Source organism: Rutidosis leptorrhynchoides, chromosome 9, assembly GCF_046630445.1.
Source record: "Rutidosis leptorrhynchoides isolate AG116_Rl617_1_P2 chromosome 9, CSIRO_AGI_Rlap_v1, whole genome shotgun sequence".
Taxonomy (NCBI): Eukaryota; Viridiplantae; Streptophyta; class Magnoliopsida; order Asterales; family Asteraceae; genus Rutidosis; species Rutidosis leptorrhynchoides.
The window spans coordinates 299,148,059-299,170,262 of record NC_092341.1 but is presented as its reverse complement, the minus strand read 5'-3'; the positions used below and the strand labels follow the sequence as shown (position 1 = coordinate 299,170,262).

General features: G+C 33.8%; 2 protein-coding genes across 2 annotated transcripts; one reads left to right on the top strand and one right to left on the bottom strand.

Annotated features, from left to right (window-relative positions):
- Positions 1-691: 691 nt before the first annotated feature.
- LOC139866772 (5'-adenylylsulfate reductase-like 4) lies at positions 692-3,080 on the top strand. The gene is made up of 4 exons (XM_071855061.1): positions 692-1,035; positions 1,713-1,900; positions 2,018-2,142; positions 2,409-3,080. Exons 1-4 carry the CDS (start codon positions 835-837, stop codon positions 2,840-2,842), a joined length of 948 nt encoding a protein of 315 aa, XP_071711162.1. The 5' UTR covers positions 692-834; the 3' UTR covers positions 2,843-3,080.
- A 3,743-nt stretch (positions 3,081-6,823) lies between these two features.
- LOC139866771 (cryptochrome-1-like) lies at positions 6,824-11,321 on the bottom strand. Its single transcript, XM_071855060.1, has 5 exons — positions 10,541-11,321; positions 9,831-10,049; positions 8,652-9,358; positions 7,441-8,225; positions 6,824-7,078 (listed from the first exon to the last, which is right to left on the bottom strand). Exons 1-5 carry the CDS (start codon positions 10,848-10,850, stop codon positions 7,075-7,077), a joined length of 2,025 nt encoding a protein of 674 aa, XP_071711161.1. The 5' UTR covers positions 10,851-11,321; the 3' UTR covers positions 6,824-7,074.
- Between the last annotated feature and the right edge of the window lie 10,883 nt (positions 11,322-22,204).

Genomic DNA, 22,204 nt, shown 5'->3' with positions numbered 1-22,204 from the left:
AATGTGTAACATTTGTTGAATAATCTTGATGTATAACTTTATGGAATAACTTGAAAATTTTCTTTATATTCTTATTCATTCAATTTCACAATCTTCACTACAATTTGAAAATCGACATTCACTTTATTTGTAAACAATTAACAACTTTTATGTTTGTTTTAATGTCAATGTCGCTAGAACAAGATTCTATAATATGTATGCCTACCATCGTTGTCACTCCAGTAGCAATGACTCATACCTCTTTGTTAAATGTTGGGAATTCGATTCCCTAGAGTGACAACATTTCACACAATGATATCCTCTGATCTTGAAACCCACCCAAAGTAGCCTTTCGCACATCCCGTTGCGAAGGCAGCGGGGATGTGGGTTTTTATTGGTTCGGGTTTCCTCTAGGGCAGCAGTTTGGGACGTGTTATGCAATTGCGGAAGATGATCATATGGGTGGTTTAGTCCCCTGAGTTATTTCAAACTGACGTTCAAAAATAAATATAAATGCATGCCTACTAGAAAAAATAAAATAAAAGAGGAAGAAAAACATTTGAGCAATAAAAGATTATCCATTTCCCTTTAAAATCCCCCCAAATAAAAAATAAAAAAAATCATCAATTGGTTCAACCAATAAAACCCATTTGCAGATTCGGCTTTCCTTTGACCAAAAAATCAAAACTTTAAAACATCCAAATTATACCCAAATTCTTACTTTTTTATACGTATCCTCAAGAAGATAAAGCTTCAATTTTGTTCTTTCAAGTTCTAGGGTTTTTTTTTCCCCAATTCATTATTATTCAATTTCTATTCAACCCTTCAATTATTACATCGATATCATAATAAATCATGAGTCAAACAAGGATTTCAAGTTTAGGGGTCGTTTTATTGGTGATTTTTGTTTCACTAACCTATGCAGATGAGAACCCTGGGGTTTCTAATTTTCTTTGTGCCCCCAAATCAATTAAAGATTCAATTTTTAACTTTCAAATTCCTGTTTGTCCCTGGAATTCAATTAATGATTCTTTTGGCGTTGTTGGTGTTATTGAGGTAAATTTTTTTTCTTTTATCTTATATAGTATGAAATTTGTGGGCCTTTCATTATATGAATTACATAGCTGTTTGCTATCTTTGATTTGTCCTATGAGCTGATAGAATTTAGTTACAAGATATGAATTTGGTTTTTCAACTTGTGGTAGTTGGAAGAATAATAAGTTCTTTATAATCTTTTCATAATCTAACGGGAGATGATATATCCACACTTCATTTTACTTGTTCCACCGTTAAATCATGGTTTGTTCCCAAAATATCCCTACATATAATTTAACAAAAAACGTTAAATAATTTTTGTAAGCTTATCATTAAGGGCTTTTTAGTAAATTTTGGTAGAACAAGTAAATTGGATGTTGGAAATATAATCTCCCATAATGTAAGCTTAACATACTGAATAATGTGTAAAATTATTAAATTTAATAAAGTTTGTTACATTCCATAAGGCCATAAGAATACAAGATTACAGTACTTATGTTATCATGTTTAATTTCGGATGGAGTAAGTTATTTTAGCATAAAAGATACCTAAGACTCTTAACCAAAATCTAACCTTGTTGGTGTTCTTTTAAGAACAATGTTATTTTGCATGAATATACAAGTATGCAGGTTTATAAGTCGATTTCCATTATTATTCATAGTGTATACTAATGTCATTTTGCCTATATTTATTTGAAGGGAGACGAGGCTTCATTGCAAAAGGCATTGAGTATGGTTCATAAAAACCTTCATGGTTACGTTGTTGTCCTTTTCTACGCATCGTGGTGCCCATTCTCTATAACGTTTCGACCAACTTTATCAATCATGTCTTCATTGTATCCTTCAATTGCTCATTTTGCTATCGAAGAATCCGTCGTACGACCTAGGTTTGAATTTTCTCCTTATCAAAAAAGTAGTTTTTACTTGCTTCTCATTAGCTTTAACCGTTATATTAAATAATACTATAAACAATAATATGAATAACATGAGAAATTTACGTGCAGTATACTTTCTAAATATGGAGTTCATGGTTTTCCTACTCTCTTTGTTTTGAACTCAACGATGCGTATTCGTTACCATGGCTCCCGCACTCTTGATTCGCTTGTGTCTTTTTACACAAACGTGACAGGTAAATTCTGATTTTTACTTCCTTAAGATTTACTTTTAACATTATCAAGAAGTGAAACAGTTAGCAGGGCGGGTAATGGGTTTAGATTGGTGACTTTTTTGTGCCCCTTGGGTTGCTTGACCCGTTTTTTGTCAGCTATTAAAAAACTGTTTACCTGATTGACCTGTTACTATAGAAACATGACCCAAATCAACCCATAAATAAGTAAATGTATCAATAAGGCGACCTCTGAGTCTTTGACCGTTGCTATATGATTATTTGTTTAGGTATTGAAGCCAAATCTGTGAACGAAACATGTTTGGGCGAAACAATACACGAACACGAGAAGAAAAACACGAGCGAGCCAGAAAACTGCCCGTTTTCATGGGCCCAGTCTCCCGAAAACATGCTTAGACATGAAACATACTTGGCATTAGCCACCATATTTGTCATTTTACGATTAATCTATTGGAGTTCTCCGTATATCGTGAAATGTGCTCGAATTTCTTGGAGAAGAAAGATTTCAAACATACAGTTTAAAAGCTTATGGAAGCTTCCATTGAGTTACATGAACCGTGCAATACAGTTATTCAGTTCGTTAACTGAGCCTTGCAAAAGAAGTAATCTGCATGGGGCCATGAATGCAAAGGCTAAGGCTGCATGGGCTTCGAAATCGTTAGCTTCCGTTTCTTTTGGAGAGGCAAGCACCAGTCGTGATTGACTTGTTGACCCGAGGTAATTGTTGATTAGATGTTTACTTTCCGTCTAGATTTAAAATGTGTTGGGTCTTGATAGGGAAGTTTTTGTCTAATTGGCAATGTGTGAAATGTAGATTACAATTTGTTTGATAGAAAAAGAGTTGTAACAAGCCTTTGTAACGGTTTTTATCTACTTATTGATTAAAAATGTAACATCTCAGCACTTGCATACCACTAACGACGCTCGACAACATGTCACAATAACTAAACGATGGTAACATAGATTACATGCCGCTTGATAGTAATTTTTCTAGCATCTTGCTAGCTTTTAATATATTTTTGCTCTTAAAAGATGCGACTTGATATATGCTATACCTGGCTAACGGTTCAGGTTAGGTCGGTTTTGGTAACGGTCAAAACTGTTTTGAGTTTAAATGGGTCATTGGTCAAATGGGTAAAAATTTTAAACAGGTCCAAACGAGTCATGTTGGGTCCGTTTGAAAAACAGGTCGAAATGAGTAATGGGTCAAATAGGTCCAAACAGTTCATATACTTTTACATTTATTTTTTTTACATTTACTATATGGTTTTAGTTATTATTACTCTTATATACTAATAAAAACATGAGGAATTCGGTCGTTTTCAACCCCTACAACTACCGAAACGACACCCCAATTTTCAACCCCAACTTTATACTTCAAGCCCTTTAATTTTATGTACAAATGTAACTTTTCATCATAATGCATACATTTACCCCCTCAATTAGGGTATTAAATGTAATTGGCAATTTCATATAAAATACAATAACAAAAAATTTCACCCAATATTTTGACAAGATTTATCTTTTTTCCTACCGCGAGTTAGGTTTCTCCGTTATCACTGTTCAACTCGAAATAATTTTACGAACAAAATGCAACTAATTATATTCAAAACAGAGTTTTCTTTTTAGAATAAAAAAACAAAAAACATATATATAATAAATAAACTCAACTTATTAAACAAGTGAATGGCTAAAGCAAGTTGTGAGTTCTGAGTTGGTAAGAGAAACCACTCGAGTTCGACTCCTTCTGGCCTTTTTTTTTGTCGCAATTATTATCTCAGTTCTCGCTCGACATTAGTTTTATAAAGGACGTTCAAATATTCCGCCGCAACGCGCGGAACAATTTCTTTCTAGTTATATATATTATTAATATTTATAGTTTACTCCTTATTATATATATAAGAAGATATTAATATTCGTAATAATTGATATAACCATTAATGCTTTCATATATGATTGACAGATGAATCTTGTTATGCTCGATCAATTTGACCCATTTACAAGACCCATTAGACTTATCTCTATTTATCCAACTTTAGGATTTGATACCATTTGACCCGGTATTTTATATTTTGTATAAGACTCAATAGGTTGAAGAAAAATTCACTAGACCTTTTTTTAAGTTTTGGTTTATATTGTCAGGCCTAATTTCTTTCAAGACTTAATTGACCAAAAAACTTGACCTATAATGATCCAGATTTGAAAGTATGGGTTTCAATTGCCAGGTATAATATATGCCAATTGAATGAATACATGTTTGTCTATTTCTTTAGTATGAATAGCATATGCCAATTGGATGCTTCATATGGAATATGCATTGTATTATCCATTGTACTCGTAGTTATCTTGTTCTTGTTTCATGACAGAACAAAGTTATTTTGCAAACCAAATTAAAATCCACATCGACTTTATAAAGTTTTAGATTCTTTTAAGCCGATCCTTATAAAGAACATCATTTAGGAATCTTGTTTTTTGTTCATGACAACTGTTATTCATTTGTTCTCATTCACTTGTTGCAACTTCAATCTAACATCATGACTATTCTTACCATAAAATTAAATATTATTGAAAAGTAATATGATTACAACTCTGCAAGGAAAAAACTACCTTCAAATATATCTAATTACCAATCATGAAATTTTTTTTATTAAAAAATCTTGATGGAATATCAAAAATCTAAGAACCATGTGTTTATTTATCTCTTGAAAATCTATATATGTGTGAAACGGCCATTAACCAACACTCGGAAAACGACAAATTTTTCTTTTTAGCAACCCTGTACGCAGCGCCACCAGCCCTATGCGCGGAGCGCACCAAGTATGCGTGGCGTGCACTTCTGAAAACTTGAAGTATTGATTTCGACAGAAATATTACAAAATTAGAGTGCTACTAGCACTCACCAGATTCCAGATTTCCAGCTTTTCGACCATATTGACACTCGACGCGTTTTGACCGTTTTCCAAGTTTTTCACTTCATGTTGACCCGAAATGATCCTGGGACTGAATTGAGACTATTACAATATTCAAATCACACAAGGGGTATATGAAACCCAATTTCAATTCCAGAACGTCAAACTTAAAGGATTAAATTTTCTTTCAAAGCTAATTATATTTGAAGGATACTTTAATGTGTGTTTACCTTCAAAAAATCATGTCTTAAATATATGCGGGGTCAAATATTCAAATTTAGTGGTGTAGGTTATTTTGTAAAAAAAAAAAAAAAAACAACAACTATTGTTGTTACGGGACTCACTGGGTTTAACATAGAATCACCCCTGGTTGTATACTTGTTTACTATAAGTACAAGACTATGAATAGCATACCAATTGGATACTTCATTTTTTTTTTGTTTATTTTTTTGTGTTTCTTTTCTTTTTTTTTCTTTTTTTTTTGCAAATTAACGAATACTCATATAGAAACGATTTCGTTTTTCGAAAGAAAACGCCCTCAACATGAAACAAAATGATAAGGGGAGAACGGGGAAGCTCGAACCTAGTAATAATAATGAGGGGGCCATATAACAATAGGTTCCATAAAATTTAAAATTATGTAGTCTCTACATGTTCTAATTTTAATTTGGTGGGACCAATATTTGAATTTATCATATTTAATCCTTAAAACTGTAAAAGTTGCTAGTAACGACATAAGTTTTTGGGAGGACCATGACCTACCCCAACCCCTTAAATCCTCCATCACTGCTTCATATGGAATATGTATCGTACCTATCGTGTCCTTGTTCCATGATACAAAGTTATTCCACAAACCAAATTAACATCGACTTCGACTTTATAAAGTTTTAGATTCTTATGACAACAAACATCATTTAGGAATCTTGTTTTTTGTTCATGACAACTGTTATTCATGTGTTCTTTTTCAGTTATTGCAACTTTAATTAATCATCTTGCCAAATTCTTACCATATGTGAAATCTTATTGACAAGTAATATGATTACAAATTTGCAAGGAAATGACTACATACAAATGTCTAATTACCAATAATGAAACTTTTCACTTGCAAATATCCAAATCTGCCGTAAAACTCAAACTTTACTCAAGCCTAAAAACACCGCATTATATCTTAATTCTTAATCAACCAAACCAAGCAGCATCTTTTATTAGCTCTATGCTTCATCAATGGCAGACTGAATTTCAAGACCTCATACATGTTCGCTAGAACACGCTCCCAATAGCACTTTATGGTTACTCAAAAATAAACAAACTAAAGACAATCAGAAAAGATTTTCCAATAATGTTGGCAGCTTGAGTTTTATGCTTAAGGAACAACACTTGACTAAGAGCTTATTAAAAGGAGTCAAAACTAGCTCGACAACTAGGTGCTTTCTGGAACTCGTCTAGGTGCTTGCCGGCAATAATGTTGTCGTTCTTCCATCATACTGTCAAAAGGTAGCGACTTTTTGTATATTTTATCTGGGGGTTTTCGCCATATTTCTTTTTATATTCGTACACTTTGATTGAATTGATTAGGGATTCAAGGGAAGTACAACAGTTTGCATACTCATGTATAATGTGCTAATTGCAGGGTAACAATTTGTTATACTCTAGTAAAAATTTATCAAAACTTTTATGGGATTAAACTTCTCAAAAAATCTCATTTACAAACTTCTCCCACAACCAAAGCATGAGCAACAACAACAATAACGACAACATAATATATAGAAAAGGTAAAAAAATCAGGCGTTTTTTAGAGGATTTCAGATTCTTATTATGTCTACATACTGGTTTTTTGCTTACTATACAACACAAGAATAATAATATGAACATCATAGTAACTAATATTAGATTACAGAAAATTCATCTTTCCGGTTCCAAATCTGTAATCTTGATGATTGTCCATGGATCGAGTCCTGGAAATGGAAACCTTGACAAAAACCTATACGCCTGATGGCGATGGTGTTTCATTATCCCCATTTATTGATCACCTGTTCATAGTAATTTATAAACCACTTATGAGATTAGTTTACAGTTAGGATTATAGGAAAATGTACACAAGTTCAGAGTAATTTTCTACTCAAACATTTATATAGTAATTCAGAAACCATTTGAAACAATTGACAAATGATATGCAATTATACGTTCTTCCCAAAATGGTAAAATGAATATTAGATCAACAGTTCATCGTTCTGTAAACATATTTGACACACAAATAATTGTTAAAGATTCTAAAACTGTAGCAAAAATGTTTTGGGTCAACCCAACCCAACCCACCCCACCCCACCCCACCCAAATCGTCACCTGTAATCATAGTTAGTCAGATAATCACTTGTCAATACAAAAGGCTTACCCGGTCTGAGAAAGCTGTCTCCAGTTGATCTGCGGATGCCTTTGCAAATACGAATTCTCGTCACCTACAAACGTCTCCGAATAAGTCGAACTCGGCGGGGACCACACGGGGACCACACCACCGTCTCGTTCCCTCCTAGACGTCGCACTACTAGAAGATTCCGCCGGAGAATTTTCACCGTTCCTCAACGCTATCTGAATATTAAACTGCGGTAACAACGATTGAGCATCAAAACCCGACCCGCCCATATTACCACCACCTCTCACTAACTCCTGATTCACAACTTCATTAGGAACTTCCGCCCTACTATCAATTTCCACATTTCTTCTATCCGAAGACGATGATTCTTCTTCTTGGTCAACTCTTAACAACGAAGTGGTCAAACTTGGAACCATTTGATCTTCATAATGGCGGATCGTGGTGGTTGTTGGGCGGTTCCTAGCGGTGTTATCATGATCCATTTCCATTTGCATGTCTTGTGGGAATGCGATTAATGTATCTTCCGATGAGTCACCGAGTCCTTCTTCCATACCGTTTTCGATAACGGCTCGAGAAGCGGCTTCGTGTTGCCACATTTGTATTAAAGCTTGTTGTAATCGAGATTTTGCATCATCGATTTTAACGATTGGGAGAGGGTAATTGGACCCGAGTTCGATTCCGGCAGCTTGAAGTACGTATTCTGGTGCGTCCCATGGGTGGTGTATCCATTCGGTTGGTAGTCGAGCAAGTTCGGGAAGCCATCTTCGTACGTATTCTCCGTTCGGGTCAAAACTATACCCCTCAATCTGTCACACAAAGAAACGGGTCAAATGAGATTAACGGGTCAAAATTCTCCAAAAGTGTATTCTAAAGGCTTCCAACCTTCTAAACAGATATATTTAAAATTGAATATAATAATCAAATATGAATCATAAGTTAATTATCCATGAAGTTCAAGAAAAGGGACAAGTGTTGCAGAGTAAATTGGACTTAAAAATGTTTTGACCCGTTACCGAACCTATCCAACCCACTCACTTTGTCACCTCTAATTTCAAGTTTAACTACTTAAAATTACTAAAAGGTCTGGTTTTTAGAGAAAAATGAAAACAGGTCATGACAATTTGGACCCAAACCGTAATAATCACAAAAGTTCGCGCAATGGTTATTGTTTCACGTTGATTATGAAGTCAGATCATAAAGGTTTGACCAAAAAAGTCAAATTAAAGTCATACCTGAGGATTATCAATGCGATCAAACTCGCGACTATCAGGTAAAGTACCCGATATATATTGCCAACCGAGAGCATCACTTTCAAGATCCGCATCTAACAACGTATCCCAAAAATACTTCATACCCCATCTCCAAGGCAACTGTAAAACCTTCACAAAAAAACTTGAAACCACGACCCGTATCCTATCATGTAACCAACCAGTGGCCCACAACTCTCTCATACCCGCATCAACCAACGGGTAACCCGTTCTACCTTGTCTCCACGCCTTAAAATAGTTTTCATCAATGACCCATGGGAAAAACTTCAAGTGACCCAAAAGGGGCCTTTCGTGACTATATGGGTGGTTAAAACTCATGTATCTTGAATACTCACGAAGCCCGATTGATTTTAGGAACAAGTTAACGCTTTCTTCACCCGCTTTGTTCCCTTCATTGGCCCATATAATTTGTTTCATTCGGGCTTGATGGAACACTTTTCTAACACTAACTTCACCGAAATGTAGGTGTGGAGAAAGAAAAGATGTAGTGGCGCTATCGGCTTTTCGACGGTTCGTAGAGTAATCTAGTAACGGCCCGTTAATGAAAGTGGCTAGTGCCTTGTCAGCATTGCTCCACCCGGGTGACCATGCACGTGCTAAAAGTGCGTTGCTTCCTCTTTCTGAATCGTTTTCGAAAACCAACTTGTCCGAAGGGCATCTAGACACGTCGCCTGAAGAAAACCAAGAAATAATCGTTTACTGTTTAATATATATAAAATAATTATATTAATAAACAATTTATAAGCCTGTATGCCTTAAAAATAACTTTGGGTCAAAATTGCCACCCGTATCTAACTTATCTAAAGTTCCCAATTTGAGAAAAAAACACAATCTGAATCAACCCACTCATAAGTAAATGGGTCAAAATAGCCACCTGTATGTAAAACAGAATCTTAACTGCTTATCTAAAGTTTGCCCATTTGAGATATAACACAATCTTTTATAAGTAAATGGGTCAAAATTGTCACGTGTATGTAAACCTAAACGCTTTGACACTAGTCAAATTTCAGTTTAAACATTAATCCAAACATCTCCAAAAGTCATATATATTACACAAATTAAACTTATTTACTCATCAGTAAACATACATACAAAACTAGAAGCTACACAAATATATGTGCCTGGAGTTATGAAAAAAGTAACCTGAGATTATTCTTTTAGGTGGTAGTTGTGGAGGCTCGGGGTCATACGGCATGCTAAGACACCGATCCCAAAATGAAGTAAACGTGATAAACGGTCGATTTTGATCATCAAGAACTTCCCATGGTTCGTATAACAAGTCTGCATTGAACGAGTGAACAGCTACCCCGTTTTCAGTTAAAATCTCCTTCGCTCGATGATCCCTAACGAGAGATAAAGGATCTACAACACAGAAAATAACATTACCTTAAATTCAAATCAAGCTAATACTATACAAGCTATTTAATTGAGGGAAAATGTCAAAATAGTGCATTTTTTTATTTGCATAAACCATCAATAACTGTATTTGGATGTTGTGCATCTTAGACTGAATGTTGTAACTTGAATAATATTCTGATAATTAGTTGCTTAAAACTATGCATAGCTATTAGTCAGGTAAATTACCATTTTCTACAATAACAATTCCAAAAGTGCAACTCCTTAGACCATCAAGCCAAATATAATTATAAATTGTTTAACCGCGTTTAAAACATTCAGATCAAGATTAATATTCTAAAAGCTCGTTTGAACACCCCTAGATGTCAAAAATCACACAACTTAATAACTTTGTTTAAGCCACTGAAGAGAAGGACTAAATAAACTAAAGAGATTTAAAATAGTCTTCAACAAAAAGCAATACTAATACACAAATATATATAAAGTTATGGACTAACCATATAAGTGATTAAAAAAAAGCTGAGTAGCACCAGTGGATTTAATAACATCTAGAAGAGACATAACACTATCAGACGATCTCTTTGTAATAAGTGAAGTTCCAAGATTCTTTAAAGACGAATCAAGTAAAGATAAACTTTGTTTAAGCCACCATCTTGATACCCTTCCTGGGTAATAATGACCTTCTTCTTCTGGTGCCCATATGAACACTGCTATAACTTTACCTGATCTTACACCAGCAGCTAAAGCAGGGTTATCTTCTATCCTCAGATCTCTCCTAAACCATACTATACTACACCCACTTGTCATCTTTCAATTATTATATAATAACCCTAACTTAATTCCAAATTATATTGATTCTTTCTAAATAAAGAAAGAAACTTGAATACTAATTCGCTTAACTACAGAGTTCTATTGATATTTTTCTTTCAAGAAACATGAACCCAGCATCAATAAACAACTATTTAATGAAACCCAACCCCCAATTTGCTGAACTAAAAAATTATAGAGATTTTTGTAAGAAGAAACCTTAAAACCCACATCAAGATGACAACTTTTCAAGAATCCCAGAAAGAAACTTAAAAAGTTTTCTTTTTTCCCACCAGACACCTAATTCCCACTTCAATAAACAACTTTTTGAAGAAACCCAAATTCCAATTTTGAAGCTTTTTATCTCATGGAGATGAAATTCTGCAACTATGGCTTTCTATTTTTGAGATACCCTGATCTGAAATCTAGTCCAAACAACCCACTTGTAACTATGGACAAGTGGTATTATTTGTTTGGAGAACAAAAGGGTTCACTAGTTTTACTCTTATCCTTAGTTTCTTTATTTTTCTTCACTCGTGTGGCTTAAGAATCATTTTTTATGGGTAAAAACACTAAAAAGTTGGAAACTTTAATTAAAATTTGATATGGGTATATCAATCAAGAATCTCATTAAACACTAATTATTGGAATTATAGTGAATTATGATGATAACAAAAAAACAAAGGTGGGTAAGAAAGTGAAAGGAGAAGATTGGTTTCAAGAAATGGGGTCACCATAGGCAATTTGCAGCCACAAAGCTGGAGTTGTCTTTTTTCTTTATTATTTTTTATTTTCTTCATGATGCTTCTTATCTTTGAAGTAGAGAACAAAACCTCTTTTTCTTTGCCAGGGTGGATAAATCTCTTTACATGATCCATTGTTATCTGGTGCATCTTCAACATATTTATCTTTATTTATTTCAAGTGTATTAGCCTATTAGGTACTTAATATTGATTATTAATTATTAATATAATTAATATAATATAATATTAATATATTAATATAATAATAAAATATATATTGATTGTGATACTGCCCATCCCGAATCGAACGCCATGTCAAAACCAACTTACCCGATTATTTTTGTGACGAACATTAAATTCGTACCGCCCTTCAGAAGGAAACCGCCACGACAAATTCGTACGAGCATCGCATGTGGTAAAACTGCCTCGAGTGAGGCACGCACGCAAGACCCATCAAATGATCGGGTAAATTCAATGAAAATATTTTGCAGCTCAACTCAACTCATGTGTGATCGAACCACTAACCTCCTTTATGGGAAGTTAGATCATCACCTATACACCAACATATTGACGTTCAAAAGCAAGTTTACATGATTCATTAGGCTAACAAGATATAATTTTGCGATCAACGCTCTTCAGCGTGAACAATACCTCATGACTTTTGGGGGCTACTACGTGGAAGCTCTTTACAAATGTAGGTGCACGTTCGAGTTTTGATCATGTTAAAAATTTGCACCTCTTGTCATATTGAGATTAGTCTCATTCATGTTATATAGGAGTATTCAATAGAAGTATTTGACATATATCCAATTCATACGGAGTGATTTCAATGATTTTTCATAAAAGAGTAAGATTTAAGTGTCCTGAGCTATCTTTTTTTTTTTTTTTTTTTTGGGGCAAAATTGGAACACATATATTAAGAAACACTTTCATCAAAATGATAAAGGCAACAGTTACAAAAAATAAACATTCGGCTTGTACATAAAATAATTGAATCTGAAGCCGAATGACATAGAGTTTCGGGGATATTATCCCAAACAAATAAATGATGATTATATTAAAACTTGAGGTGCGAGACGCATAATACCACCTTGAACTTGAATAGGCGAACAATTGGAACCCAACAATTTTAAATTTAAATTCCGTTGAGTAGGAAGTCGTTTATTTTAGTTTTGGACCATTATAATAGATGAGTAGGTATAATAATTATTAAGTGTTATAATATATAAATATATATATAAATAGATAGTCAATTATTGATACACAAAAGTAATATTATTGTATTACCTAAACTTGTGATATTTTTGTTATAAATAGCCATGAATGCAAGCATTAAACTTGCACCATTTCTCATACTTACAAAGTGTTTCTTTCTTTCTCTCCATTATCATCTTTGTTCTTACACTTCATTATTAGCATTCTTAATCAAAAATCAAACCACTAAAGGTAGTTATAAGCCTACTGAATTATAACATCAAGAATCAAACCACTAAAGGTAGTTATAAGCCTGCTGAATTATAATACGTTATCAGCACGATAATCTTAATACTAATTATGGTTGGCTCTGCCACCTAAATGATATATGGTCGGTTATACCACCTGAATAATATATGGTCGACACTGTCGCCTAATTATCATTTATGTTACTAACATTTATATTTCTATTATCTAACATTTATATAGTAGACACTGTCGCCTAATTATCATTTATGTTACTAACATTTATATTTCTATTATCTAACATTTATATGGTCGACACTGTCACCTAATTATCATTTATGTTATATAACATTTATTTATGATTACTTACATATGGTCGACACTGTCGCCTACTTATCATTTATGTTATATTAAATTTATGTTTAATGTTTATATACTTATGAATATAAATTGACTCTAATTTATCATGTTGTTTGTTTTAATTTTTGTTAATAGAAAATGTCGAATCTGGAAAAGCTTAAATTTACTCCTTTAGAATCAACTGAAAACAACTACATGCCATGGGTTATAAAAGTAAAAATGCATCTTAAATCAATGGGCATTCTTGAAACCATAAATGAAAACAACACTTGTTCTGAAAAAGAACAAGCAACGGCATGTTGCTTTATTCATCAACATATTGATGAATGCTTACAAAATAATTATGTGACTGTAGAAGATCCCCATGTTTTATGGGAAGGTCTCAAAAGCAGATTCAATAATCAAAGAGAAATTTTACTTCCAGCTGCTATGGATCAATGGAGAACATTAAGGTTCCAAGACTTTAAGAAAGTAAATGAATACAGCTCAGCTCTGTATAATACAGTCTCACAACTTAAATTCTGTGGACATGAAATAAGTGATGCAGACATGTTGGAGAAAACTTTCTCCACAATGAATGCTGCCAACATCACAGTGCAAAGAAATTTGAGAATGCTAAAGTTCAACACATATCCTGAACTTAATTCATATCTCTTGGTTGCAGAGCAAAATGATGAGCTATTAATGAAAAATCAGCAATCCCGTCCTACTGGTACACTTGCAATACCTGAAGCAAATACTGTAAATAATTATAAACAGGGACAAGGACGCGGGCAAGGTCGTGGTTATAATAACCATCGCCATCATCATGCCAAAAGCCATAACTATGGTAGAAACCATCCTTATGGTAATGGGAATGGGCGTGGACGCGGCCGTGGTCGTGGTCGTGGTGGTCAAAGAAATAATAATCCACGAAAATATAAATATCAACCACAAAACAAGCCCACTAAACAAGATGTTGAAGAAAATTCTTCTAAAAATTCTGAACAATCTTGTTACAGATGTGGTAGAATGGGCCACTGGGCTAATACTTGCCGAACATCTAAACATCTTGTTAAGATGTATCAGGATTCGTTGAAAGGTAAAGAAAAGGAAGTAAATTTTGTGAATAATATTGATCCAACAGTCACTGAGCAACCATCTGATTTATATGAAGATTTCTTGAATTAAATTAATATGTTTCTTTTATAAATAAACGATTTAACCTTTGTCATCATATTTTCTCAAATGTTTCAGTTCTATATGTTTTATCAAATGTTCCAGTTCTATGTTTGATGTTTCAATTCTATGTATGTCAAATGTTTCAGTTTTATCTATTTGTATGTAATAAACATTTTGTGTAATATTTATATACTTACTGTTTGTTTCTTATATATGAAGTTTAATATGAATTCTACTGGAACACAACATCAATCAAGTAGTGGAGATCTCTGTATAGCAGATAGTGGTACTACACACACTATACTTAAATCTGAAAAATATTTCATTGATTTAAAACCAACGGAAGGAACTATACATACAATATCAGGTGCTGCTAACTTGATAGAAGGGATAGGAAAGGCAAAATTCATATTACCAAACGGTACAACATTTTTAATTAATAATGCCTTATTCTCTCCTAAGTCAAGCAGAAATTTATTGAGTTTTTCTGACATATACCTTAATGGGTATGATTATCAGTCAGTAACGGCAGAAAATGAGAAATATTTAAGTATCACTAACAAGAATCACGTGATTGAAAAACTGCCAAGACTTAATCCTGGATTACATTATACACATATAAATGTACCAGAAGCACATATGGTGATTAAAGAAAAGTATATTGATCCTGTGTATTTAATTTATGGCATAACAGATTGGGCCATCCAGGATCAACAATGATGAAAAGAATTATTGAATGTACACATGGACATCCACTGAAGGATAGAAAAATCCTTCATGATACAATGGTTCCATGTATATCTTGCTCTCTTGGAAAATTGATAACTAGACCCTCGCCACTTAAGGTTGAGAAAGAATCACCAATGTTTCTTGAAAGAATTCAAGGTGATATTTGTGGACCAATTCATCCACCATGTGGACCATTTAGATATTTCATGGTCCTAATAGACGCATCTAGCAGATGGTCTCATGTTTGTCTGTTATCAAGCCGTAATGTGGCATTTGCAAAATTTCTTGCCGAAATTATTAAATTGAGAGCACATTTTCCTGATTACATCATTAAAAAGGTGAGACTTGATAATGTTGGTGAGTTTACATCTCAAACATTTAATGACTATTGCATATCTATAGGAATTGTTGTTGAACATTCTGTTGCTCATGTGCATACACAAAATGGTTTAGCCGAGTCACTGATTAAACGTTTACAGTTAATCGCTAGACCATTGATAATGAGAACAAAACTCCATGTATCTATATGGGGTCATGCAATTTTACATGCTGCCGCATTGATTCGCATCAGACCAAGTGCAAGTCATAAATATTCCCCCCTACAACTTGCTTTTGGTCAAGAGCCAAATATTTCTCACCTTAGAACATTTGGTTGTGCAGTATATGTTCCAATTGCGCCACCACAACGTATAAAAATGGGTTCTCAAAGGAGGTTGGGAATATATGTTGGATATGAAACATATTCAATCATAAGGTATATTGAACCTATGACAGGTGATGTTTTTACAGCACGTTTTGCTGATTGTCATTTTAATGAAACATTGTTTCCTAGATTAGGGGGAGAAATAAAAAATAAAGAAAATGATGTTTCATGGTGTGAACCTCAATTAAAGTATCTTGATCCTCGCACAAAAGAATGCGAGACAGAAGTTCAAAAGATAATGCATATACAAGAACTTGCAAATCAATTGCATGATGCATTCACAGATACAAAAAGGGTGACTAAATCATATATACTAGCAGTTAATACTCCAGCTCGAGTTGAGATTCCAAATCGAAAAACTGATAATGTAGTCACTCAAGAATCTATGCCACGTCTGAAACGTGGGAGACCAGTTGGTTTCAAAGATAAAAATCCTCGAAAAAGAAAATCAGCTGATAATAAGGTAAAAGAAAGTGTTCAAGAAGAACCACAAATCAGTACTCCTACTGCAGAGGAGATTGATGATGTCAATACAGAAATTGCTATCAATTATGCACATTCAAAAATATTATGGAACCGAAATGAAATGAAAAATCTTGATGAGAAATTTTCATTTAATGTTGCATATGACATCATGAATAATGATGATGATCCAGAACCAACATCTATGGTTGAATGTCAAAATAGACATGATTGGGCTCAATGGAAAGAAGCAATACAAGCTGAATTAGAATCACTCAATAAAAGAAAAGTTTTAGGATCCATCATTCTCACTCCTAAAGATGTGAAACCTGTAGGATACAGATGGATTTTTGTCCGAAAAAGAAATGAGAAAAATGAAGTTACAAGGTATAAAGCTAGACTTGTAGCTCAAGGTTTTTCTCAAAGACCGGGAATTGATTATGAAGAAACTTATTTCCCTGTTATGGATGCAATTACTTTTAGATACTTAATCAGCCTGACAGTTTCTAAAAATTTAGAAATGCATCTCATGGATGTTGTGACTGCTTATCTATATGGATTACTTGATAGTGATATATATATGAAGATACCTGAAGGATTTAAGGTACCAGAAGCATCAAATGCAAAACCCAAAGAAATGTATTCGATTAAATTACAAAGATCTTTATATGGGTTAAAACAATCGGGACGTATGTGGTATAACCGATTAAGTGATTACTTGATAAGCAAAGGGTATACAAATAACCTTACTTGCCCTTGTGTTTTTATTAAGAAAACAACATCCGGATATGTGATCATAGCTGTTTATGTTGATGATCTTAACATCATAGGTACAAATAAAGAGATCCATGAAGCCATTCAACTTCTAATGAAAGAATTTGAAATGAAAGATCTTGGAAAAACCAAGTATTGCCTTGGTTTACAAATTGAGCATATGCCTAATGGTTTACTTGTACATCAAACAACATATACTGAAAAGATTTTGAAACGTTTCAATATGGACAAGGCAAAACCATTAAGTACTCCTATGGTTGTTAGATCACTCAATGTTGAAACTGATCAATTTCGTCCATGTGAAGATCATGAAGATATTCTTGGACCAGAAGTACCATATCTTAATGCAATTGGAGCTCTTATGTATCTTACAAATTGTACAAGACCTGACATTTCTTTTGCAGTTAATTTGTTGGCAAGGTTCAGCTCTGCTCCTACCAAAAGACACTGGAATGGGATCAAACACATATTTCGATACCTTCGAGGAACTACTGATTTAGGATTATTTTATTTTAACGAATCAAAACAAGATTTGGTTGGTTATGCTGATGCAGGTTATTTATCTGATCCACATAAAGCTAAATCTCAAACTGGATATGTATTCCTAAATGGAGGTACTGCAATATCATGGCGTTCTCAAAAACAAACACTTGTTGCTACATCATCAAATCATGCCGAAGTGATTGCATTACATGAAGCTACTCGGGAATGTATTTGGTTGAGATCAATGACACAAATCATTACTGATTCTTGTGGACTAGAAAGCGATAAAAGTCCAACAATTATCTATGAAGATAATGCAGCTTGCATAGCACAGATGAAAGAAGGGTATATCAAAAGTGACCGAACCAAACACATACCTCCTAGATTCTTCTCATACACTCAAAATCTCATTAAGGACAACGAGAATGAAATGAGATATGTTCAATCCAGCAAAAACTCTGCTGATCTTTTCACGAAAGCACTTCCAACTGCTATTTTCAGAACACACGTTCATAACATTGGCATGAGACATGTTCAAAAGATGTAACAAATGAAGCGATGTCTACTTGAGGGGGAGTCAACTCCATGCTGCACTCTTTTTCCCTTAGCTAAATTTTTTCCCACTGGATTTTCTTTAGCAAGGTTTTTAACGAGGCAGTAACTTACAGTTGATCTTCAACAAACAAAATTGCTATCAAAGGGGGAGTGTTATAATATATAAATATATATATAAATGGATAGTCAATTATTGATACACAAAAGTAATATTATTGTATTACCTAAACTTGTGATATTTTTGCTATAAATAGCCATGAATGCAAGTATTAAACTTGCACCATTTCTCACACTTACAAAGTGTTTCTTTCTTTCTTTCCATTATCATCTTTGTTCTTACACTTCATTATTAGCATTCTTAATCAAGAATCAAACCACTAAAGGTAGTTATAAGCCTACTGAATTATAACATCAAGAATCAAACCACTAAAGGTAGTTATAAGCCTACTGAATTATAACATTAAGCACTTTCATGATTATTAATAAATGAGATTAGCTACTATCTCCATTCCACTTTAATTATTCAAGATATAAAAAAAAAAGTTTAATAAAATATTATTGTTATTATTACTTGAGTTCCGTAATGGTAAGTTTTGGGTTGATTAGAAACACTCAACAATATTTAAAACTAGTTGTTGAACCATCGCTTCGCGTCGGGGGTTCGGTTTTCAATGTATTTTATTGCGTTTAGTTTATAAAATTATTTCGTGGCTAAAGAATGATGTCGTTGAAGCGCAACTCGAGTCGAACTAAAAGGTATAACAATATATTTAAATTAACAATAGATGTCCATCTTCGCGTTTAGCTATGTAATTATCGACTTTTAAAAATTTAACGCAAAATCAACATGTATGAAAAGTACCCCAAATATTTAGCGTTTTTTAAAAAGCGTCCGTTTTGCGTATAGTTAGTGAAATTGTGTTCCTAAAATTATTGCGAGTTTAACGATGGTGTCGGAAAAATTTAAATCGTTGCGATCGAGAATGTATGATCCGTTGAATATTTGAATGAAGTTTATTTAAATTTTTTTATGAAAATGGTTATTTGAAACTTTTAGCCCCCTTGTTTGGGGGGTCGATATGAATATTTGGGAAAAATGTGGGGTCATTGTTGGTGTAGTGAAATTTAAGTAAGGGAAAAAAAGGTGAAAGGACGATAATGGCCCTAGTTACTATTTATCATTTTTGTCTATTAGATAATATGTTAAAATATTAAATATTAATAATAATTTGGCAGTTAGAGTTCATCATTTCTAACATGTCAAACGCCTCAACTTGAATTGACATCCCTTTTGTAACTTTCAATTGAAAAGATCTAATAATATTATTATGTTACTTAATTATTGCTCCAATTATAAGTTAACATTCTACGTGATAAACTTACAAAAATGTTTCTTATTGAATTAAATCATCGAATTATTCTAGTTGATTCCTGCCTAACACTTGTTACGTATTGATCCGATATCCCTGTTCCTCTTCATCATCGCAGCTGAAGGTCTTAACATCCTCGCTAAACGTGCAATCGCAAATGACTAATTCCGTGATATTTGCATTGGTCACGACAAGATTGTGGTATCCCATCTTCGATATACGGATGACACAATCTTTTTTGGCGAATGGAGCAAACGAAATGCAAAAAATATTTCTAAACTATTAAAATGCTTCGAAAACATATCCGGACTAAAAGTAAACCTTAAAAAAGTAACTTATATGGTATAGGAGTCACAAAAAACGATGTTTAGGAGATGGCTAAGTATATAGATTCAGGGCCGGTCCCGAGAAATTGAGTGCCCTGTGCGAGGCGGGAAAAAAAGGCCCTAATGCCTTAACGAATAATATAAGTCATTTAAAAAAAACGATAATTAACGTCATATCAATAAAGATAAAGAATTTAGCATTAGAATTACGTACCGTAATAGTTAACCAATGATTTTTGAAGCTCTCCTCGCATTCTTGGTAGCAAATTGTTTAATTATCTCTTCCCAGTTTATACTCTCTAAGATTTCATTTTCAATAGTCATCATTGCCAATCCACTCAGTCTTTGTTGGGACATTGTTGATCGTAGGTAATTTTTCATTAATTTTAGCTTTGAAAGCTCCTTTTCGCAGATGCCACTGTAACTGGAATAGTCAATAATTTTTCTATTATGTCAAATGACTTCAACTCCCTATAAAGTTCATGACCGTTGATATCCGATTTTTCCTTCATACTTAAGTGCATTTTCCAAGTTAATATATCATGTTAATTTTAAATTAATTAATTTAATACAACCAAATAACTAATTCACCACCACCAATTACCAATTGACTGAATACAGAGCACTATAACTATATGAGATTATGTTTATTGTTTACTTTTTAGTAGATGTACTCATATGCATATCAATTTACTGAATAGGGAGTAATAATTAGTGTTTGCAAAAAGATTTAACTTGATGTATTAGGATCCAATATAAAGCATCTTTATTTCATACCGATCACCGATGAACAACCGTCCACAATTATAAAAGGCGAATACTTAAATAATGAATAATAATAAATCAATCATTATTCAAGAAATCAAGAACAACAACAAATTACCGAACATTAGTCTTAGAGATTGTTGTCTGTACCTGTTGAATGCCTAATACACGAAGACACGAAGTCACGAACAAAAACCCTCGTTTTTTTTTTGTCCAGGTTTCAATTCCTAAAAAATTTGAAGAATTTAAGCGCCGGAGTATTTTTCTGTTTGAATAAGGACTACTAACAGGCCCAAGTTTTTTTTGGGCTTAAAAAAATAAGAAAAAGACCCTAAAATTATATAGACACTAAACTAGGGATAAAATATTTCGGCCCCTGAAAATGTTGGGCCCTGTTCACTTGAACTACTTGCACCCTTAATGGGCCGGCCCTGTATAGATTGCTCAGCCGGCTCAACTCCTTTCACATACCTGGAACTACCGATTGGCGTCCCATCCACAAAAGCTTCCTCGTGGCAACCAATTATCGAAAAGTTCGACGAACGTCTTTCAGATTGGAAGGCTAAGTCCATGTCATACGGTGGACGACTCACCTTAATCAAATCTGTTCTTTCCAGTATCCCTTTATACTACTTTTCCTTATTTCATGCACCTATTAAATTAATTAACACACTTGAAACAAAAAGAAGAAATTTTTTTTGGGGAGGTTCGGACGCGGATAATAAAATTAATTGGATTAAATGGGAACACATCCTTCTACCATACGACAAAGGTGGGTTGAACATCGGGTCTTTATTCTGCAAAAACATATCCCTACTATGCAAATGGTGGTGGAGATTTTTCAACAAAAAAAACGCACTTTGAGTTAAAATCATATCGAGCATATACGGGGAGGGGGGTTTGTACTAACGATTTATCTAGAAATGTTTCAGGTACTACTATTTGGAATGAAATCATAAAGGCTGGGAAAATTGCGGACAACCTCGGAGCTAACTTCACCAACTCAATAATCAAAAGCATCGAAAACGGAACCAACACCAAATTCTGGCTTGAAAAATGGTGCGGAACAGAAAACTTTTGCAACCAATTCCGAAGACTTTACATGCTTGAAACCAACAAAAACACTTTAGTCTCAGAACGACTCGCAACATCCGACAAGGGTACATCCGGTACCTGGAATTGGCACCGAACACTGAATGGGCAGGTACTTAACAAACTTTCGGAACTAAACAATCTCATTTCATCCAATCGCCTATCCGATAAACCCGATACTTGGAAATGGAACTTAGACCAATCCGGATTCTTCACTACAAAAACACTCGCCTCCATCCTCAACAATCTTAAATTGATACACCAAACACCACATTCAAAACACCAAGAAACAAACTTTTACCCCAAAAAGTAAATATTTTTATATGGAGGGTCATACTTGGTAAAATCCCGACTCGGATAGAACTCGATAAACGAAATATTGATCTTGACA